This window comes from Argopecten irradians, chromosome 12 (assembly GCF_041381155.1).
Source record: "Argopecten irradians isolate NY chromosome 12, Ai_NY, whole genome shotgun sequence".
NCBI classification, from domain to species: domain Eukaryota; kingdom Metazoa; phylum Mollusca; class Bivalvia; order Pectinida; family Pectinidae; genus Argopecten; species Argopecten irradians.
In genome coordinates this window covers 32,085,561-32,110,929 of record NC_091145.1, presented here as the reverse complement: position 1 = coordinate 32,110,929, position 25,369 = coordinate 32,085,561, and the positions used below count along the sequence as shown (strand labels likewise).

Here is a 25,369-nt window from a genome sequence, read left to right as displayed (position 1 = left end):
GCACTTTTTCTTCCTGATCTAATAGCCGAAATCTTTCTGTGAAGATATCTGACGGACACACTGATTTTACACAGAGTGATCTCTAAAGAATCGACCAGAAACACCTTTCAAACTTACTTATGTAAATATTACCTAACGTGAACAAGATTCACACGAGCTCAGTATCATATTTCTTTTTCTACGGAATTAATCGAGTGCGAATACCTTTGGAGAACAACAAAAATTGAATAACACTTTGGAGCGTGTGACAATTTGTGACCAATATGTCTATATGCTCTCTTTTAGCGTAGATCAATTTCTCAATAATGGAATAAGTTCCAGTCAGTGGAAATTTAGAGTATGGCATTTCTGCGAATTTCATGCCCATCTAAATGATCCAGACCTAGCGGCTACAAAGTTGTGACAGTTTTCATTTTTTCGGTTGGAGTAATGAAAGGAACTTTTCAGTAAGACATTATCTGCATCATGGAGAACGAGAAAAATGTTTTACAAGACAAGGAGGCACAACAACAGACCTTAAACAATGAGAGGACTAGTCTTACAGCCAACTCGAGTGGACAATCACCCTTGACCTCTAACTCTCGACCGGTGGAGCTGAAGCTTGAGTCATGCGAGGAACGAGAAACATGGAATGACAAAATCGAGTTCATCCTGTCCTGCATTGGTCAGTGTGTCGGATTGGGAAACGTATGGAGGTTTCCGTATCTCTGTTATAAAAATGGAGGGGGTAAGTATGCATTACGGGTTGTCCTAGACTCGGTTATAACCAGAACAACGCCATTAAGCCCCGTCAATTAATTAGACACCGGATAGGGGATAATACAACATAGAGAGGCAAAATCAAGTACACACAAGATCATTTTCAGGATTTTTCCTATTTGTAAGATGATGTCAAAATTAATACTTGGGAAAGCAAAATTTGAGATGGGTAGGTGTAAGAAATGTAAGAAATACTGGTAGTAAGATACCACTTACATGGTGGGAGTAGATTCTGTAAAAAAACACGTTCTTTCGCGTGCGATTTACTTCCGCAAATGTCGCGATCCGAGTAACTCGGGGACTTTCATCTCCGTGAATTAGTATCTATATCATTGATACAGATAGGCATGTCCAGTCGGTTTTTAAATCAGCAAATGTTAATTTTCGCGAACCTGTTCTGAAGTGCATTTAAAGATCACACTTAAACGTAGGAAATAAAGGACTTGATATTCGTAATGTAGGAAGATACAAATACCCCTGTCAATTTATTAATAATAATAGCACATACAAAGTCAATGCATAACACAAAAACTAGAAAGCATGAAAATGAAACGCATAGTACTGCTAACAATTAAACATTTATTGTTTATTCATTTATATCCACAGTATTTATTATAATAAATTATATAAGGCAGATTTGGAATGAAAATCAAATTCTCTGTATCAAAGCAATTTAAATCTTAATTTTTCCACTTCACCCTGTTGCGTTTACATTAACTTTAATATTTTTCATTGATTAAATGCTGCTGTTTTCTTTATTTCGTTTTTTAATATTCCAGAATATATGTCACCTTTTAGTATGAAATCAGTTTTGGTATATTTAATCTTTCTTAGTAAGTGAAAAAATAAAGCACTCTCTTCTATTTGGCAAACACAGTACCAGAGAACGTACTTGATTAAGAAAGAAACAATATCGGATCAATATAACATTGTGAAAATAATGTTCCAAAATGGAGTTGACCTCCGCAAGGTAGTTATACCGGTCATCACATCGCAGTGAGGTCAAGGTTGTCCTGTGTAACCATTGTGTATGGATATAACTACAGTGTAATACCGTTTAAAAACGGCATTGCGGATGAGGTAGAGGTATACTAAGCCTACCTGCAATGTTTTCTTTTAAAGTAAAACATGTTTAATATTAACACAGAAAGATGTTGACGTTTTCAGATAAAAGCCAAAGTCTACAATACGTGTGAAAAAACCATGTATTGGGCAGTTTTCGACTTATATCAATGACAAATAAGTGAAAGGAAGTTAACTGAAAAATAGAACAATACATTTTTCATCAAGGTCAGTTTTTCACCGTTGAATACGAATGCCGTTGTATATTGACAGCTTCTAGGGTAAATTCTAAATGGATATGACCTTGGCATCACCATACACTTTTAGAAATTCTACGCTTGATATAAATACAACTGTGATGGCCTTCCCCCATAAAATGAAATTTAATATTTTTAATGTATAATCTCTAAAGTGTTGTTTCTTGATATAGAATCAACTAAGGTTTACTGTAATAATTCAATAAAAAAATTATTTTAACTATAATCTTGTTAATCTTTTGTCATTTGCAAAAATATGTCGACCGGAAGGTAATAACCTTTCAATAATTTTTATTTTGACAAATTATTCTAATGTAAATATATATATTAAATGTATTTTTCGAGGATCGCTGACGCGCTCCACGGGATATGTAGATAGCTTCTGCTATATATAGCCGCTATGAAAATTAGAAAAAAAACCCATTCAACCCTTAATCAAAAGGATGCCTGAATGGGAATCAGGGAAATTAACTTTGTTATTTGTGATACTTGCAATAAACAATATAAATGTTTTACTTTCACAATGAAAGCATACCGTAAAGCTTTTTTCAAATGCAGGTTATAACATATGATCATCTTGCTTTATTGCCGATAGCGTCAAATTCAAACTGATGATCGTTACCTTCAATCAGCATTGTGAACGAGGAACGACGTTTTTATATGTTCAAGTGAACTATCGATGTTTTAACTACATGTAATAATACTGGTTTTCCTCGGTGTTGTAAACTGATAGCATGTTGATCATCAACATAGATTACCGATCAACAATGTTCTCATCTGTTTGTTGCAGTCGATGTATTGATATGTTAATTGGTACAAAGGGACAGTGGTGGCAAAAGTGTTCAGTAAAGTATCGCCTCTCGAGTAAAAATTAAAAAAACTCGGGTTGTACTTACTTGTAGTTGGATAATTTATTCGTTACAACATATAAACATAGATATCTCGTTCTGTGAATGCTTATCGGGTCTCTATTATATTTATGTAAAGAAACAATGACCAGTCATGCATGTCAGATCTTGTGGCCACTGAGACGTGCAGTGTTACAGGTATGCAAAACACGTGTCTTCTTCACCAACGAAGTCCTTATGATCACGTAAACAGTGATATTAATCGCTCAAACTGCAGAAATAATTTTGATAGGATATCATATAGCTTGTCAAATATCACATTCCATCTTAGGCAGTGATCCGTTCAATGCAAATGTAGGTTTCACACGATAGATAGTTGATTTATATTGCAGCATTTCTATTAAAATGTATAATGAGTAGAAATATTTTTAAAAGCTTGAAAACTTGAAAGTGATAACATTAAGATACGTGCACTGTCTAGATCCAGAAGATAGCTAAATCGACGGAAAGTTCGTCGGTTCTTGTCTATAATTTATGAGACCAAGTCCAATTGAGTCGAACATTTTAAAATAACTTAAACCCATCGAGGTTTTACAGTCGTTGCAGGAAATGTATCTGTAACCTTAATAATTAGAATAATAATAGACTTTATTTAAACTTGATTACATGTTGAGATTAGCATCTTACACATAGTCAAGATAAATATAAAAAAATACAAAATTTACAATTTAAAGAAATATCTGTATTCATTAAAAATTCATTAAGATAAAAGAGAAGTGCTATTTCTTATGTGGTCTGGTGAAATGTGTTCTAAAACATAAGCTCCTTTATATTTAAAGATAAGCCTTTATATTTAAAAGATCGTTTAAAAGTACTTGCACAGTGATTTGGTAAAAAAAATATTTGAATTTGAAAATCTAGTATGTTAGCTGTGGATATCAGATAAACGAATAAAATAATTCAAATTTCGCGGAGCTGGATTGTTAAGAATTTTGTACATAAAACAGATTGAGTGTATAAAATCCTTTTGCTAAAAGGCAGCCATTTAAGGATTTGAAACATTTCTGACGAAGTTGTTGTTATTGATTTGTTGGTTTTTGTGTTTAACGTGTAGATACCTTGACTACACTGAATGATTCCAATGCTGGCCTATCCCCTCATCAAGTGGATCCTCCTTTCTTAGACGTTTTGACACTTTCCATGACTACCTTCAAACGTGCGCCGGCTAGGTTGATCAGGCTGCTTCCGACCTCTATCGGTAGGCAACATGTCTTCCATCCACGGCATTCCTCCGTCGGCTGCTAGTATTTCTGCTGCTTCTGTTTCTGTCATTGAATGAACCATTTGTCAAGGCTCTTCACTGGCTTCTCTCTGACTGTTGGGATGTCCACTTCCCCGATTTTAAACCTTTTCTCTTTCACCTTGCCTGCTTTTAGAACGAGACTCCGGGACTTGGCTGGTTTGAATTTCATGGGCCGAAGTGGTCATTTTTTCTAGATCCCTCAAGGTCCACCTTTCTTCTACTCCTATCTTTGTTGTTATCGGCGTCCCATTCATAAAAGCTAAGGTTGTAGTTTTCCGACTGCCAGTTGACAGGTACGGACCCCTACTCATCTTCTCAACAGCTTCGATGATAAAGTTACTCGCTGCTGAAAAGACTATGCTTGATATAACGCACCCAATGATAATTCTAACCTTCAGTACCTGTCAAGCTGTTGTGTAGTCTCCTACATTGAAGTACATCTGAAAATTGTCGAAATAGTCCTTGAGAAGAATTCACAGCTCATTTTCACATCCGCTAGTTGATAGAAATATCTGAAAGAATGTTACCAACAAACATTGAAACGACTATATACGACCATTATGGACGCAAGGCGATTAATATATCTATATAGCAACGGTTTTACTTACGTATTACTTACGTGCGAATATGGATGATTTGCAAAATTGTGCAATTAAGATGTATAGAATAAGCGTCCATTAGCAAATTTCATTGGGGTCGGGCGGAACAAATATTGGAACCATATAGTTCCTTCTGATATCAATAATGATGAACGTATGGAATAATTTTAGATATAAAAAACGTTTCATTTTACAGAATTGGTTTTTAATTGGTAAATTATTCATTTTTTGTAATAAGATGTTACAGTGATGAGTCGAGTTGAGTTTAAAACTGCATAATATCGATGACGTAGGTGTATAAATCGTTCCGTTACAACGGTAATGTTTCTAGCTACCGAAAAGATATCTGATTCGGAGTATGAAGTATGTTTTTATCAAAAGTGTCAAATAATGATTGTCTTGCTGATAACTGAAATGCCTTGAAATATTTTTGCAACACTTTATTTTCTTATTCATCATTGTTAGGCGACAACTGACATTGCCGTACCTTCACATAGAGAGCACTTACATGTAACATCATTCAGATATAATTTTGTTTATCAACATTGCTAACATGTAGTATTTATCCTTTTTTGATCTAGTGTACAATTAAACAAAATATTTCGAGAAGGAATTATACGAGGCGGATCTGAATCTGCATGTATCCCTACACCGACCATTTTAAATTTTTTTTGTAATTTGTGTATAAGCAAGCACACCACACAATGTAAACATTTCATGATATACCGAAAAGCTGGTGATCATTAGATAATGCATAACAATTTCAAGCTAGCCTAACTTTATTGCAGTCCTTTTACTGCTTTTAATAATATATTTGAATGTTGACTGGATATAATTTCCGGTCTAGCAATTCTGTATAATAAATAACACTACAGAAAATAATTTTGTGTCAATGGAGAAGAAAACACATTTTATGTGTTTCACATTGAGGAAGTCTTTATTACTCGTCCTGGTTATATCTTACCAGCCAGCTTATCTTGTAATGTAATGTTAGTACAATGTACACTGTAACATGCAAATGCGTAGAAATACCCTACATTCAACCACAGGAGTTAATTTCAACACGCTGTGTCAAGTGTAAAATGGAATGTCTATGGTACAAAACAGCGTATCGTACAGTAGATGGATAGCTGTGTAATGTATTCATGTTAAAAAGCAGCGAGCGTTATTCGTCATAATTTAGTCAATTTGCTGTCATTGCATTATTTGTAACAAGGCTGTGTAGTTTATTATATTCCCATTACGACAGGGCATGCGAACAAAGATCATCTTGATTATTAATTTATTTTCAGAAAATAATTTACCGAAAAATAGTGTATTATACCAAATGACTTTCCAATAGAGCGGAACCGAAAGGTCAGTCATTTTTTTCATTTATGAAGGAATAACTGACAAAGTCATTCGCTTCTCACGTTCTAGTTAACAAGTATCGTAAAGAGATTTGGATTGTAGGATCATACAAAACAGGCAGTTACTAGAAAGTTTAATACAACGTGTGGTAACCATGAACCAACCTCCGGAAGTTGAGAGGCTTAATATTGGGAGTGACGATGATGTAAAGGAGACTAAAACTGAGGACGAACCTCGGGAGGCATGGAGATGCAAACTAGAATTTGTTTTAGCCTGTATTGGATACTGTATAGGTATAGGGAACATATGGAGATTCCCGTATCTGTGTTACCGGAACGGCGGGGGTAGGTATATTTACTTATTGAGAGTCATGATTTTATCAATATAGACTCATTCCGTGTAAGAAAATACATATACTCAAACATTATCTGACTATAAAGGCCATCATAGAAACAAAGAACAAAACATTTTATACCCAGCGCAAATTGTGGTGAAATGGGCCGTTAAATGCTTACTAAATAGATAGTCGTTATACAGAGATGGCGGCCGCTAAGGCAGGTTTGATTTATCATAACATAACTACATTGGATAATCATTATTATTTTGAATTAATTTCTCCTGAATATGATGACATGAACATAACACGATATTTATGATAACCACAACCAAAATCAGTAGTTTAACGCTATGTTCAACGACGAGGGACCACAGAAAGGACAAACATATTTTATTTCGTCACCTGAAATTCTCGTGCAATTAAATGTCACGTGAATTTCATGTGTAAAGACTCTCATGTTAATTTTTACATGAAATTTAAGTCAACTTCACCAGGTATTCAGGAGAAAAAAAATCACACGAAATGCACGTGAAGAAATACTTTTTGTGTACTATTTTATTTGTCACTATTATTGCATTTTTTTTCTGAAAAATAATTGCGTTTTACATGGGACTTTTGAATGCATTATTGTATTAACATGTAGTTTTGATGTGATGGATGATTTCTATAAATCTATCAATTGATTAATCGGAATTGGAATCATAATTAATTTTAGGTACAAGCAATTGTATAACCCAGACCTTGTTACTGAGAGACTACCAGACAAGCTAGCTTCCCTTCACAGGAGGGTTCTATATCGTCTGACACATTAAAGTTAAAACATTCCGTAACTTTCATACTCACGAATTAAGAAGCTATTCACCACCAAAAGCTAGCAACATTTTGAGTACATACGGTCAGAACATGAAGCTAAGCTATTCCATTTGTACAGCATTATTAGTAAATTTTAAGTGATTTGTGCTGGTATGCTTGCCATCTAAACGTACATAAAGCATACGTAAGGCATAAAAGCAAGAATTTAGAGTGTTTGCATTATTCATATCATAACTAACGATTATCAGGTATTGTACATGTTGACCTGTCCATTTGAGTTATTTTTAAAGCTTAATTCATCAAACCTAATGATCTTCAATAGATTATTGCAGAAAAAAAAATCATGTCAATATTTTCGACCACTCATCATACATAGTTTACAGTATCAACATTTGGCCCAGCCCCCTACCTCCATCATACACACCTTACAAGCTCTGCAAATGCAAATTCTTATTGCACATCATCCAATTTAATATACGTAATCTTTCAAACATTTTCATTCTGATGGTTATGGAAAAACCAGAAAAAAAATCTTTTCATTTTCAATGCTACCCTCATCTGAATTAAACTATCGTTTATTTGTTGATTAATATCCTACTAACAGCTAGGATCGTTTAGGGAGGGCCTTTCCTGTACGCAATATGGTGTGTGTATGATAACTGTATGTTTTGTAAGACTACAGCATATTCGTGTTGTATTTCCTAGTAAAAGGTTGAAACCATGACTTTTTACAGTGATATATCAACAATCCTACATATTTAATATACCAGTAAGATTAGGGTAAGATAGGGATAAAATTAGGGTATCGAGTTTCTACATCATTCAAATGTCACATCTGACTCATTAATATCCCATTAATACAAATCGCGCTACTTTTGCGTCATTCTGGAAATTATTACAAAGTTTAATTTTTAACATATTCACTTCATATCCAATTACTTGATTGGATTGGTTGTGCCGGGTAGAATCAACATTATGACGTCATGACTTATCGTCGGTGAGCTATAACGCAACGTAGGATACGATAACGTCGTAAAACATAGCGGCTTCTGCTGGGATGTTAACATTTTGACATTAACATTCTTGTAAATGTAGGCTCTCGACCGTATAGGTAAGATTCAAAAGCTGTCAAAATGGCAAAACAGCAGCTGCAAACAAATAAGTTTAAATAAATGAATGTTTGTGTCCATTTATGTGACTATTATGTTATACACAATACGCAATATTTACATTGCCCTGCATAGTACCTATATGATTCTAATAAATCCAATGATATATGATAAGTTCCAGTATTTAACATAGGTAGTTAGGCTCACGTACTAATACTTCACCTTCATCAGAGTTCAGGATACATGTATTACGCATTTATTAGAGTTGACATCTGTGTGAGAATTTACTGAAGGATATTAAACTATTCTTGAAGTTGATAATATATAAAAAGCATGTTTATTCTAATAAAATATATGTAATTGATTGAAGTGTTGTATTTATCTTTGTATATCCTAATTCGCGATAGGACTATTTCATCATGGCGTTACACACAGAAAGCGACTATAACCAACTATTTCCCGCCAACTCATTGGGTCTTCTATCAAATTATACACTGTATTTTCTCCATTAAGACATATAAGTTACATTTTCGTAATTTATCTTTTTTCTATCTTTTTTTTATAACAGGAATGGCTGATTATATGTAAATACAATTTATAGGTATTGGTTGTTGTGTTTTTGACATGTGTTGGTGTGTAACATGCATTGGTCTGTAACGTGCATTGGTCTGTAACGTGCATTGGTGTGTAACATGCATTGGTGTGTAACATGCATTGGGTGTTCTAGATTATATATCATGGTGCGTTCACGCCCTAACGCCTACCATGTTAGATATGCTACAATACGTTAAGTATGTTACACAACAATGCATGTCAAAATATGTCGAAAACGCTTTCCCTTCAAACAAATCGTGTTATTTCTTTTCTAGATTAACTCTCAACGTATTATTTTATATTACATATAAAAACATAGATTTCACAATTGTAGTAGAAGAATAATTGAAAATAGATTACAGTGTAGCTTATTGCTATACATCATCGATAGTCTATGGGCTACTATAACTGTATTTATAACCACCACTGGGCCATCCTCAATACTCCAGGAATTACTTTCACTCTTGTCATATTCACCTTATGACTATGTCAATGTAAAGCTAAATTTCACTAGAAACTGACCAATCACAGGCCTACAGAAAAGGCTTAAAGGACATACAGTGCCCTTTATTAGATTCCTTTGATAAAGACAGTGATAGTAGCCCTGGAATGTCGAGGATGAACGCTATATGAAACGATTCTTTCGAACGTAGTCCATTTTTCCATAAGACAGATGGGTTTCCTAGTTGCTACCATATGTATCAATATTGAAATATGATCTTTAGAAGAGCAAGACTACAATAAACGCATATCCACTTTATTGATTACAAATAACATGTGCTTTTCCACTTAGATTTATCTTACTTTTTAAATGTAACAGCCTGTTTACATGTGCATTTTAATATAAAAATGACGTATATTTTGGCAGACATGACGATATTAAATGCAAATTTTATTTTTAAAGTTTTGAAATACATGTAATCAAAAAACGATCGTAAACCCACAAAACAAATATATCATGATCTAGTATACGTATTAGACAAAAAATAGAATAGCATAGCGTCAACAAGGGGGATATCAAGAAACACAACGCAATTTCAAAAATATAGCATAGCAGCAGATGTATCACTAAAGTAGAAAATAATTCAAAGCATCAATATAAAATGGTACCTTTCATATATTGTTAAATGAAAAATGTTTGATTAAATGATGGATTTATTAGTAGAGCTAAGGTCCTTGTTTCGACTATTACCGAGCCTAGGACATAACCATCTGCCTATCACGCAGTGTATTAAGAACAGAGAGATGGAAGCTAAGAGAGGATATATACACTATTTCGGCAGTAATTATTTCATCATTAATCGAATCCTCAATAACTATCAATGTCTTTACAGGTGCCTTCCTTATCCCGTATCTGCTGACCTCTGTGTTTGCTGGAATACCAATGTACTTTTTGGAGCTATCACTTGGACAATGGCAGAGCACTGGGGGTCTCGGTGTATGGAAAATATCTCCTATTTTCAAAGGTATTGTTTCTTAGATACATGCTTTTGATTTACATGAACAATACATTTTTAAGTATAAAATATGTTTCAGATTGCACCAGAATAACCAACTAACAAAACAATTATAACATCATGAAATTGATATCGATGGCCTAAGATGAGGTTACAACAGCAGACAAAATTCCCCGTATTATCTGTAATAGCAGTGAAGATTCATTCGCTGTTTTGCCATCAGGCGCGGTGATAGTCAACTAACGTGGGTTGATTCGGGTAACGCACTTTTTTATAACAGTAGTCTAAGTGGTTATTTAGTTACAAACACGTGACATATTACACAACTTGTGTTTTTATTACTGTAACAATCCCAACAATCTTATTATTGTAAAATATACTCTATGCTAGTATCATTTAAAAGATTTAAAGCCACTATTTTCAACTAAAAGAAAGCTTTTACCATGATGTGCTGTTAAACAATATATATGAGGGTCATTGATAACGATATTAACCTACATGTTCTGTGTATAACTTTTTACCAAGAAAAAAAGGAATATGTAATGCAGTCATATTCATGTTACTCTGATAGTATGTCTTGCTTATTTACATGATTTACCTGATTTTCTGTCTTTATAAGCTATACTCGTTCTTGACTTCCTCGACTTCGATTTATTACATTTTAACCTTTGCTATATGATATGATGCATTAATTCTTTGTTTCTGCTGTCAGTAATATTGAAATATCCAATCTATCCTGCAATTAAAAGTCAGTTCAAGTACGCCATGGATGTATCATAATTTGCTAACTTTATATTGTTTTGCTTTTTGTAGATGTACTGTCAAGCTAAGCAGATACCCAAAGCTTGAATATATCTGGAACACATGATGACATGTGTGTAATTCCGACTGTCTGCAGTACAGTTTCTTTGGTAATATAAATAATGTTTTATTTCATATTTAGGTGTCGGTTATGCCGCCGCCATAATGGCCGCTTGGCTCAACATCTTTTACGTCATCATTCTGGCCTGGGCCATTTACTATCTCTTCAACTCTTTCACGAGTATCCTTCCGTGGTCAACGTGTGACAACTGGTGGAACAGTGACAAATGCAAGTCCGAGTACGATCGCCAATGGTCATTCTACAACTGCACAAACGGGACATTCTGGGCAGAGGCCAATACGTCAGTGGGAGGAAATGTTACTGCCATGGAGATGTCCTACCCCGGATTCAACTGTAGCGCTTTGCCGTTAACATCGCCAGTCCGGGAGTTTTGGGAGTGAGTGTCGTTATGTTCTTATGAGTTTCAGGAAGATGGTCGATAGTGTGTGATAAGTGATATTTTTGTACTAATATTGCCTGCTGGTCTTTATAAAGTCTGAATAATGATTGACATTTTGTAAAATAACAACCACTTTTGACTCGCGTAGTTTTGCATCTTCGATCAATCCTCAGATGTTTGGAAGTGTGCTCTACGATTAACATACGCATGAACAACATCCCTGTATGTATTGTAATACATTCAATGTCTCGACAAGTAATGTATATTTTTGCTATTTAATGATAACATCGTGACCCGTATAGAATCAAACATTATCATCCCATTAGGTTGTTATGCACGTACATTTATAAGGGCACCGCTCTTTTTAACACATGTTGCATGTATATTTAAAGCCCACTAATGCATAGTTTAACAGCTATTTTGGTGCTGGGCATGGGATGAAGGCCTGTAGCTTTACTAAGTAAATGGAAATGGAAAGCAATGGAAACTAAGCCAAACGTAAAGAAGCTTTATTATTGAATGTTTCAGACGACATGTTTTGGAAGTAAGTAATGGAATCGATGAACCCGGAAGTGTCCGTTGGCAGCTTGCTCTCTGCTTGCTACTTGCTTGGGTGTTGTGCTATTTCTGTATCTGGAAGGGCATTAGTTGGACAGGAAAGGTAAGAACAGAATGTTTCTGGAATCAAGAAATATATTATTCATTCCGAACACGCCTATTTATAAAATGTATAAACTAGTTTTTTTTCGAAATGCATATGCGAGACGAACATTTTAGACTGCTGAAAATTCATCTCGAATATTTGTATAGATTAGAAAAGACATTCTTTTACCACTGTCAACATTTATTGTAATAAGTAGTAATACGTGAGCTTTTGAAAGGCAATATAGTTTTATTGGTGATTTCACTAACATCTTGCTTTTCAGTTCTGTGATAAAAAAAAATGTTAATATATTTAAATAATCACTTACTTTTCCGTTCTATCACAAGAACTTTGTTACTGTGGTGGGTATGAAGCATGTTACGAATTGGTTTTTCCGGCTTTAGCATATCTAACAAAAAGTTCATGGTTTAACGTTTATTACAGGTTGTGTACTTCACCGCCATCTTTCCATACATCCTCCTGACAATCCTTCTCATCAGAGGTGTAACACTTCCGGGGGCGTGGGATGGTATCCGGTACTACATCTACCCGGATTTATCGAAACTGGCCGATTCAGGGGTGAGCTGTTCATGATAGCATATACACGTGTTCAATTACTGTAAACCAACACATCTTCGCGAGCAAAATAATTTATCGGTAAAGTTGAATTCGCGAAAGTAATACACCGCAAACACGCTTATTCTGTAAATTAAATAAAACATATGTAAAATGTGACATTTAATCGCCGTGAAAAGCTGTGGAAACGGGACATTAAGTCATAGTGAATATTGGGTGGTATATAGTAACGGTTTAATGGATACGATGTACTGCTAATAATTTGTTTTGTAATTGATTTTTAACGTAGCCACATAAATGCATGTTATTATATTTAATATCAACAATTTGAACTTTGTTAAAAAGTTTTAACCACTTAAGATGACTTATGCAACATAAATGGGGACAGCCATTATAGAGTTTCTCGCTTAGAGTCTAGCCTAAATTGAGCGATATAGAAAGTATTTTTATGATGCTTTTATAAATTGATAATAACTAAATATAATGACATATTACAAACATTTTCCTTAAAAACTAATCTATACACCAAAATTATTTTATCTACATTATTGTATATAGCTGAATGAGCTTACATATGATGACTATATTTCAGTGCATTGCAACGCCAAGATAGGATCCGTTACAGATGAGTCGCGCATTAACGAAATCACGATACGCGAATATTTGCCGGAATTTATGTTACGGCTTACTTCATTTCAAATAGATTCTATATATATTATGAATTGGAATTGAGGCTATTAGGACCCTTTTTCTGTTTTAAAATTTTAAAGCCTTATCATGTCAACAAGCTCTCGCAGTACTTTACTATACACTTATATGTAAGTGATATTTAGGAAATGTTGCATAGAATTTAAGGGAAATTCCATCATAACCAATTTTTCATGGTCCTCTCATCACTTGTAAGATTTCATTTTTAAGTGACCCCTTGAATATTGTTGGCATATATAGTATTACAACTTCGACGTTCTTCGTAAGTATCTTCATAACATACCAATATGTTGTCCCAGGTGTGGCTGGATGCCGTAACACAGATATTCTTCTCCTACGGTCTTGGTCTGGGCTCTCTGATAGCCTTGGGGAGTTACAACAATTATCACAACAATGTCTACAAGTAAGTCTATATCCTTAATACTCCAGTGGTTACTACCACTGTCGTTATATCCACCATTGGACTATCTGGTGATGTACGTTTGTACACCAAAAGAAATGTATAACGGTACACTGTGATTGGCTATGTTACTTTGGAATTGATCGTTGCTACGTTGCTTTGGAATTGATCGTTGCTCTTTCTGTAGTGTTCAAAGGAAGTCTCTACAGGCCTGTGATCAGTAAGATTATTTTTCTGAACTGCCTTCAGTTTTAATTTTTTTTAAGGTCAAATTTTTATGTCACATTCATATGTCATACACAATTTTAATTACAATAAAAAGACAGAGCTTTATCTATAAAGAGAGAGCTTATTTGTACACAAGAAGTCTACATCAGCCTTTCAGTTTTAGTATGATATAGACCGGGGGTGGATATAACGGCAGTAATAGTAACCACTTGTTTATCGAGGAGGGTAAGTCTAGTGTTTCACAGTTATTTTATGTACATCTGAACCATGTTTACAACATTTGTTTAATTTATCTTGCTACTTTTAATCAATATATTCATTTATTATGTATTATCGTATTGTTATACTAGTTCTTTGTTGAACCGTTGAGAGACGCCACTTGAAAGTTTTGTTTAGATATAAACTCGTAAACAATCCTATAATGTTTAGAAACGCTTTTAGTGCAGTGACCTGCTAGTACTAACTAAAACTTCCACTTAAGGACCCGCATTTAGCCATAATGCAGGGATGAAATCGGATATCTACGAAAGCGCCGATACATTGAGACATATCTATACTGTCTTTATTCTATTTCAATAATGCTGTAAAAGGAATGCACAGTACAAATATGTTGCTGCTAAGCCCAATGTATGTTATTTTCCAGTACTAAAATAGGCAATTAAGTTCTGGCGTACTAATACCACAATCAGAGTTCAAAAAGTCAAGAAATTACTGGGTTTTACGTCAGTATGGTAACTCACTGAAGAATATAATAGATTCTGAAAATTGATCAATATGGAAATATATATTCTTATGAAAATATTTGAAATGGATTGAAATGTTGGACTTATTGTTGAATATCCCATTTTATCGATGGGACTATTCCATGTATTGTTATGGTTTAGTCGTTTTTCCGTGGCAACACACCGGAAATTACAAGAACATAACTCTTTCCCGCCAAATCTTTGGCTGTTCCATCAAATAATATTTTTCACCATACAAACGTACAAAAGTTTTGTTTTCATACTTTATTTTTTTACCCCTTTTCTTTTTATAAAGGGAATGACTTATGTTAATGAAAATTTAAGTATCGGTTGTCATATTTTTGACATGCATTGGTGTATAACATACAGTTGTGTGACTGCCCAACGTTACACGATGTGCGGTGTGCGGACGATGTGAGCACGATGTATGCATGATGTGCGTGCATGATGTGCGGTCTGTGCGGTAGGAACGGTGTCTGGGAGATATTTATGGTGGTTGATATTTAAGAAATTCAATTTTACTGAGTTAACATATCATGCGAAACGATGATGGGGTTTTATTGACACTGTATTGAAGACCTAATAAATCTAAGCGTGATACATATAAAGGATATCCATTAAATAATAAATATAAATTGATTTACTACGTATTTAATAAGCATCTTCAAGCTTATTTTTTTTCTATTGTTAACGTGAATGATATTTCAGTTTTAAAATTTGAATGTATATATATAACTAAAACAAATCATGTAAATATTTTAAAGCAGGAGAGCTTTAATAAATAAAACAATTGCCATGTGGTCTAATTAAGAAATTACCTTTAGATATCAAACTTATAACTATACCCAAAATCGTTTGAAAGATGCAGTGCTCATGTACATATGCATGAAGCTACATTTATTCTATTCTAGCTAGATTATAGGTTTTACCAGAAATTAATATAGTTTATTACGTACACTGTACATTCAGATATTCACATCCTTTTCTATACTAGATCTGTTAGACTAGTATGTATACATAGGGGTTACAGAAAATAAGTATACCTTACCTGTGACACCTGACTGATTATCACCTCAGGTAAGGTGGGATGGTGAAAGAGGGAGAAAAGCCCCCTAGGCCTAGTGGCCATAACGACAGCCATGCATGTGTGCCTATAGTTTACAGTATACAATGCAAGTCATTTACGTGTATGCAGGTTCAGTGTATACATGTATCCCAATGCACATATGTACAATTTACAGTATAAGTGTATGAGACACTTTTGTACCAACTGCATTGGGTATACACTACACATGTACATTCATCTACGTACATGTAATATGATAAAATATTGTATTTTATGTGTATGTGTAAACACTAAAACAGATCTACATGTGTGATAAAAATGTCTCTTGACAACTTGAATTACACATGACATTCCGCATTATTTTAATGTACATGTAATCATTTTTAGTTAATAATTATATATAATATTCTAATAAATGTACAGAACTTTTGCTTTATTTCAATATATATTTCATTTTTATATAAATATCAAGGACGTATCTCACTTATAAATCCTTGATAACATATATCGCCCAAACTGACAATACAATGATTAAATCAAAAATAAATATTCATCAATCAAAATGTATTTCAAATATTATGATTAAATATTAGATGTGTCGAAACATTGTTAAATAGGAATGAAGTATTAGATTTAGATATCACTAAATTGATTAGATTTATCAACACGGTCCGTTTATGGAATGATTTCGCAAAACTGACCGATCGTACCGATCGCACAGCTGTGCGGTACGGACCGCATATCTGTGCGGTGTGCGATCCGAACCGCACAAATGTGCGGACGATAAGCGCACGATGTATGCACGATGTGCGCACGCAGTTTTTGGTACGTTGTGCTGTCACACAACTGTACCTTGGGTGTTCTAGCATATCTATCATGGTGCGCTAACGAGCACCATTGGTAATGCTAGAACATTCAACGTATGTTACACAAAATTACATGTCAAAAATATGACAACCAATGCTGATGTAGAGGTATTTGCGTTAACAGTAATAAAGTACTAGCTAATTACGTAATTACAACATATTCCCATTTCGTTCATGCTTTTCATACGCTTTGTTTCGTTATTTTGTTCCAAATTGGTACGCGATCCAGATTCTTTTAATATATATGATTACAATCTAAACTGACAATAACTGTCCTGAACAAAAATTAAGGTACTTAACAATAACTTTGACAATTTTCATATGTCATATTCTTACCTCTTGCTTATTATCTCTATTTAAACATGAAAATGAGGAAATCGTAAAACAAAATCCGGAAAAAGACAATCCTTAAAACACCACTTATGTTAAACAAGAAATTGTTGAATGGGATATTTTTGATAGATATGCGACCTTAATCGACTGAAAATGTTTTAACTATCCTTAAATGAATTAAAACACTTTTTTTATGTCTTGACATTTATTGATCAAATTTAGGAGGTGTATCATTTAGGGTACTCAAACCTGCTGAAACAGAGGGCTAGACCGGGCATGCTTCAAAGCTCTCTATTTATTTATATATACACTTCTGACAAGTAAACAAATCATGAAATTATAAACCCAATTTCCCTCATATTGTCTGTGTTGATGGTGACGTGACATACAATGTAGAACATTTTATCTCCAGGGATGCTGTACTCATCTATAACCCAATTTCCCTCATATTGTCTGTGTTGATGGTGACGTGACATACAATGTAGAACATTTTATCTCCAGGGATGCTGTACTCATCTATAACCCAATTTCCCTCATATTGTCTGTGTTGATGGTGACGTGACATACAATGTAGAACATTTTATCTCAAGGGATGCTGTTCTCATCTATAACCCATTTTCCCTCATATTGTCTGTATTGATGGTGACGTGACATACAATGTAGAACATTTTATCTCCAGGGATACTGTACTCATCTAAAACCCATTTTCCCTCATATTGTCTGTATTGATGGTGACGTGACATACAATGTAGAACATTTTATCTCCAGGGATACTGTACTCATCTATAACCTAATGTTCCCTCATATTGTCTGTATTGATGGTGACGTGACATACAATGTAGAACATTTTATCTCCAGGGATGCTGTACTCATCTATAACCTAATGTTCCCTCATATTGTCTGTGTTGATGGTGACGTGACATACAATGTAGAACATTTTATCTCCAGGGATGCTGTACTCATCTATAACCCAATTTCCCTCATATTGTCTGTGTTGATGGTGACGTGAAATACAATGTAGAACATTTTATCTCAAGGGATGCTGTTCTCATCTTTAACCCAATTTCCCTCATATTGTCTGTATTGATGGTGACGTGACATACAATGTAGAACATTTTATCTCCAGGGATGCTGTTCTCATCTATAACCCATTTTCCCTCATATTGTCTGTATTGATGGTGACGTGACATACAATGTCGAACATTTTATCTCCAGGGATGCTGTACTCATCTATAACCTTATGTTCCCTCATATTGTCTGTATTGATGGTGACGTGACATACAATGTAGAACATTTTATCTCCAGGGATGTTGTACTCATCTTTAACCCAATTTCCCTCATATTGTCTGTATTGATGGTGACGTGACATACAATGTAGAACATTTTATCTCCAGGGATACTGTACTCATCTATAACCTAATGTTCCCTCATATTGTCTGTGTTGATGGTGACGTGACATACAATGTAGAACATTTTATCTCCAGGGATGCTGTACTCATCTATAACCCAATTTCCCTCATATTGTCTGTATTGATGGTGACGTGACATACAATGTAGAACATTTTATCTCCAGGGATACTGTACTCATCTATAACCTAATGTTCCCTCATATTGTCTGTGTTGATGGTGACGTGACATACAATGTAGAACATTTTATCTCCAGGGATGCTGTACTCATCTATAACCTAATGTTCCCTCATATTGTCTGTGTTAATGATGATGTAACATTGAATCTTTTATCTCCAGGGATGCTGTACTCATCTCCATTCTCAACAGCTGCACCAGTATGTTTGCCGGCTTCGTTATATTTTCTGTCATCGGCTTCATGGCTAAAGAACAACGGATGGCGGTGGCCGATGTAGCAGTTTCCGGTAATTTTTGGAGCATGTGCACAACAAACCTTTGGAAAGCTTGTTTTATCACTTCATTTTATATTTAGTGATTATCAGCTTCCCTTCTGGAGTTAGTATCACAAGGAGTTTTAGATTTTTGTATCTCCTAAATCAGTTTGATGAATTTTTTCCTCCAGTCGTTCGGACCAATAGTACTATTGGGTTCTTATGGATACTATATAATCAAAATATTCATACATACTGATATTAGAGAGACGTCTAAAATCCCAAAATATTTCACGAACATATCGAGATATCAACTTTATTGAGGTGAATTAAAATCTGTAACATAATACTGATAAAAATGTGCCATGCGCTTCATCAAGAACACATGAGATGCATTCCTATTTTAAATTTATGTAAAAGACATTGAAAAAGCAATCAATCCCTAACCGTAATATACCTTTTGTTTGCATTTTAGGTCCCGGCTTGGCATTCCTGGCCTATCCTAACGCCGTCATCAAGCTTCCCATATCTCCTCTCTGGGCCATACTTTTCTTTCTTATGGTACTTATGCTTGGGCTGGACAGTCAGGTAAAGTACCAGTCACAGATGTAATGTAAACTAACAATTGATCATTCAACGTGAGACTATGATTTGTGTTGTTAAATTCTCAACATTAGCACACATTTTATGTAGTCAAGATTAGCTTCCTATGATAGTAAGCATCTGTACTTAATACATTTACACGACAAGTATTAGTATGAATTCCCGTAGTTGTTTACTAACTTATATATGTTAAGAATAAACATTATCATCCGTATCTAGGATATGATTTATCGAAACAAAAGTGCATACTTAAGTCAATACTTAAATTATATTTCGCATAATTTTCACTCTATCAACTGTTGTAAAGCACATTGTACGTATATTAATACATGTATACGATGCTTTTGATCCATAAAAGTACCAACAAACCATTCAGAAAGAGGATAAAAAATATCCGTTTTAAAATTAGTTACAAATCAATGCAATGTTTTAAACTTTTGGTAAAATCGGAAACCCGCTTTGCATCACGTGACCGACGTCGGCGATACACGTACAGATCGAAACCTCGCAAGTTGAATCACGTGATCAACGTCGGCGATACCCGTAGAGATAGGAATAGATCAAATAGATAGAATGAGAGCAAGTCATACACCATATAACTTTAAGCTGGTTTTCCTTAAGAGAAAACGTTTGATGAACATGTAAGTTTTGTACTATGTTTCGAGACATCGGGGCCAGGTTGTATTAAACGAGTAATATCATGACAAATACAGACACACGGTAGTCTACTATGAAATAACTAAATCGTATATTTACATAAGTTTATTTTTTTTATCAAAATCTTGACATAGATTATGTGATTTTTTTCCTGGCCTTAAAATGATGATGATTTCCATGTGTGTTTTTTTCATATCCTCTTCTGAAATGAAGTACATTGAATACGTATGCGTAATGACAATTTCAAATAAAAAATTTAAAAAAATCTGAATATCGATATAACAAATGTATGGCTTTAGATTGATGATTGTGTCTTTGATTTACCTTCAGTTCTGTACCATGGAAGGCTTCTTTACTGCTCTGATAGACGAATGGCCGCGCTATCTACGTAAGAACAGAGAAATATTCATCGCAGTTGTTTGTTTTCTCTCCTACCTCGTCGGGCTATCGATGGTGACCGAGGTACGTAGACAGGGTAAAATATTTGTTTTTTTTCTCCTACCTCGTGGGGCTATCGATGGTGACTCAGTTACGAGTACGTTGACAGGGTACAATACTTCTTTTCTCTCCTACCACGTGGGTATATGGGTGGTAACCGGGGTACGTAGGCTGGTAACATATTTGTTTTTTTTTCTCCTACCTCGTGGGGCTATCGATGGTGACCCAGTTACGAGTACGTTGACAGGGTACAATACTTCTTTTCTCTCCTACCACGTGGGTCTATGGGTGGTAACCGGGGTACGTAGGCTGGTAAAATATTTGTTTTCTCTTACCTCGTTGGACTTTCCATGTTGACCGAGGTACATATACAGGGTACAATAATTTTTTTCTCCTACCTCGTGGGGCTATCGATGGTGACCGAGATACGAACGCAGGATACACTATTTGTTTTCTCTCCCATCTCGAGGGGCTATCGATGGTGACCTATGTACGTAGGTTGATACAATATTTGTTTTTTCCCTCATACTTTGTTGGACTATCCATGTTGACCGAGGTACGTTGATAATTTACACTATTTGTTTTTTCTCCTACTCGTGGAACTATCGATGGTGACCGAGGTACGTTGACAGTGTACAATATTTCTTTACTCTCCTTCCTCATGGTGTTATCCATGTCATTAAGGCATGTAGACATGGTGAAATATTTTCTTTCTCTCCTACGTCTTTGGGCTATCGATTGTGACCGAGGTATATAGACATTTTGCAATATTTTATTTCTCTCCTACCTTGTTGGGCTATCTATGTAGACCGAGGTACGTTGACAGCGAACATTATTTTTTCTCCTACCTCGTGGGGCTATCCATGTTGACCGAGGTACGTTGACAGGGTATATTTTTTTCTCCTAGCTCGTGGGGCTATCGATGGTGACCGAGGTACGTTGACAGGGTACATTATTTTTCCCCTACCTCGTGGGGCTATCCATGTTGACCGAGGTACGTTGACAGGGCACATTATTTTTTCTCCTACCTCGTGAGACTATCCATGTTGACCGAGGTTCGTTGACAGGGTACATTATTTTTCCCCTTCCTCGTGGGGCTATCAGTATTGACCGAGGTAAATGTACAGGGTACAATGTTTTTTTCTCTCCTTCCTCGTGGGGCTATCGATGGTGACCGAGGTACGTAGGCAGGGTATATTTGTTTTCTTTCTTTCGTCGTGGAGCTATCCATGTTGACCGAGGTATGTAGATAGGTTACAATATTCAGTCATATCGACGACAATTATTACATATAAAAAAGTAGTTGAAAGTTCAAATCCAAGCGACCACTTGAATGCTATATCATCTAAAAAGATTAAAATGAAATACAGAAAAAAATGACTCGGATAAAAAAGAAGCTTAAATGCAAAGTTGCACCGGTAAACTGAACATCTATAGAATGAAATAAAGAATAAATGTATTGACTAAGCAAATATAGTATTTAAAAAAGATGATAAAAAAAAGAAAGGAGGGGAATTTCCCAATCAAAGAAATATCAAGCTTTAACACAACTTTGATCTGAATATATTGATTGTAATTCGGAACCTAGAGCTTATCTTATAATACTTGTCTGTTTCAGGGCGGGATATTCGTGTTCGAATTGTTTAACCATTACTCTGCCAGTGGTCTGTGTCTCCTCTGTCTCATTTTCTTCGAGTGCATTGCTGTTTCTTGGGGCTATGGTAAGCTTGTATTGTAAAAACATCAAGACTTTATTCCATTATTCCAATCATTCAAGTGTCAATGAAACTACATATATTTGATATAAAAATTAACGCCCTTTTGAATCGGTCCATATGGTGTTGTACTGCCTTGGTAGGACTCTACCAAGGTGTTATAATACCATATGGATCTCAACTAAGGTCCATAATTGATAAGTATTTATTATGATTTTGAAACAGCAATTCCTCATAGGGAATCATATTGGATGCAGTCTATTGTAAATGGTATGCGTTATACCTCCATGTAGTTAAAAAGACCTAATATCTATGATTCAAACTTATTCAATTTTCCATCGGTCTCTTTTTTCTAAGATATCCTTACGCCGTTACTCTTTATATTTTAGGAGTAAACAGGTATTACGAGAACCTGCGTAGTATGTTTGGCTTCTATCCAAATAGATTCTTCAAGTTCTGTTGGACCTTCATGACACCAGCAATATGTTTGGTGAGTATAAAGCCAATATGAAATCATAATTAACATTTGTTTTATTAAAAATCACTAAAATAATTAGTGCACACCCTATAAATCAAAAGAAACTGTTTTCGTGACCCTTTACTTTAGCTATTGCTATTCCACTTTAATGAAAGCTACAGAATGAGGTAGAATGAATTTGAATGGTTTCTTACGTAAGCAATGGAGTTTTTTTGTATTTTTAATATTGGAAAGAAATGAATATAAAATATATGTTTTATTTATAATATAGTTTTTTCCTTTATTAGATTTGCCTTCATCACTTATGAAATGTAATGAAATAAAATATTGCATTTAAAGATGCTGCACCGCCGACAGATCATAAATGATATTCATCATATGAACTATAATTGGTGTTTAATCGTGTATATATATGCCTAATTAACACAAAAAATAATATAAAATGATTAATTTCGCCTTTGGTGCATGCGCAATCAATACTTCATTTCATATAAGATATAGTGCCACGGAATTTTTTCGGGATACAATTAATTATTTTTCATATTTTTGATTTGAAGTAAAATTAGAAGCTCAAACTTTTTAATGGTGGTAATGGTGTAAAGTTAGTAACTTTTGTAACTAAAGAAAAATACTGAATCATCTGCTACTGTTTTTAATAGTGAAAAAATACTTTTTGTCAGCGGTGAAGCTTCAAAACCAAAAACAATAAATATATTTTGAATTTAGCAGATTTTTTTTCAATTCAATCCCACATATCTATTCCGCATTTTTCAAAATCATGCTATCCTTCTAATGGGTGTTAGTTGAATGTTAATGAAAGACTATAAGGACAGCCTATTTCATAACAATCGTACTTCTAAGATATGATTTTCATCAATATTATGTGTTATTATGTATGTATTGACTATCTAATTATATATTTATTAATGATCTACCAAAGTTTTGAAAATTAACTATGTCTTCATTATAATTCCATTGTGAGGACAATAAACATATTTGCCATCAATTTGCTCCAGGCTATGAAACAGATATGATATGAAAAAATACTATGTTAACTACAAAACCAGTTTTCCTCGACGAGTTTGCTTGGTTATATCATAGGTAGGTTGCTGTTTTTATTAAATGAAAACAGCACCGAACAATATAAAATACCGTGTTTTCATAAACCATTTTTCTCACAGGGTGTTTTGCTATTTTAAAAGTAGCAAAGAATAGAATATAGAATATCTGCTACCAACCCATTTCCTCTCACAGGGCGTTTTGCTGTTCCGCTTGATCAAGTTGAAGGCCATGAAGTACATGGACTATGAGTACCCTACCTGGGCGCACGCTGTAGGGGCTCTAATGGCACTGTCATCTGTGATGGTTATCCCGGTGTATATGGTCTACAAGGCTGTGGTCACTCCCGGAAATTCTTACCGAGAAGTAAGTTTCTGTGTAGTACGTTATATCTGTTAGCTTTATTTGGAGTAATTCTTTCTAAAACTTAACTTTTCTAAATAAGCTAAAACGACAATAATAAATGTGCTTTCATAACCGACTTACATCACGTTTTAACCTCTCAATACCGCATACCCGATGGGTTTTGCAGGAAATCCGATCAATGAAATTTAAATAAATGTTTTTTTACTGTATACACTTCTTAATTGCGAAAATTTATTTCGCTAGAATTTAAGTTTTTAGTTCTAGGTCCGAAAATGCCCGCCTATATGATGTACTGTTTAAATAATCTACAAAAATCTAACGGGAAAATTCTTACATTCATAATAAATATCTCATGTAGTTCATCCGACATTGTTTTGTAAATAAATGGTCCTTGATGTATTTTATATTTGCATATCAAAGAGTTATCTGTCCTTGTGGGTAGGTATTGGTTGTAACGTCATGTGTTTGTGAGCGTAACGTCATTCTTTTCGGAGAAAACGACATGAATTGCGTCCACAAAATAATGACGTCACAATAGATACCTACCCCAAGATGCAAGGACAGAATAAAATTAAGATATTCGTATATTTGTTTTATTTTTTTGTATTTTAGAAAATAAAAAATCTCTTCCGACCGGATGTACAACTGCCCACTGGACTAGGTGCGCCGCCTCCGTACTCGGTTGTGAACACGTATGGCGATAATGTGGCTAGGCTGTAACAATAGTACGGCCCCTAATAATATGTATAGATAATCACTTAATGGTTCATAGTTAGAATGTGTTTAATGAGGAGATAAGTATGCTATAATATATAGTTAGACACTTGATAATAGTGTTGTTTTGATATCGGATGTTGTTTAGAGTCAAATGGTATCATCTGGAGTTTTTCTTTGTGTATTCC

The 25,369-nt window shown here is 34.6% G+C and overlaps 1 protein-coding gene across 1 annotated transcript; it reads left to right on the top strand.

Annotated features, from left to right (window-relative positions):
- On the top strand, nt 1-25,229 carry LOC138304598 (sodium- and chloride-dependent GABA transporter 1-like). Its single transcript, XM_069244761.1, has 13 exons — nt 1-727; nt 10,366-10,497; nt 11,432-11,747; nt 12,279-12,411; nt 12,838-12,972; nt 13,977-14,080; nt 19,060-19,184; nt 19,627-19,739; nt 20,742-20,873; nt 22,468-22,570; nt 22,954-23,054; nt 24,297-24,467; nt 25,080-25,229. Exons 1-13 carry the CDS (start codon nt 466-468, stop codon nt 25,185-25,187), a joined length of 1,935 nt encoding a protein of 644 aa, XP_069100862.1. The 5' UTR covers nt 1-465; the 3' UTR covers nt 25,188-25,229.
- Nucleotides 25,230-25,369: the final 140 nt, after the last annotated feature.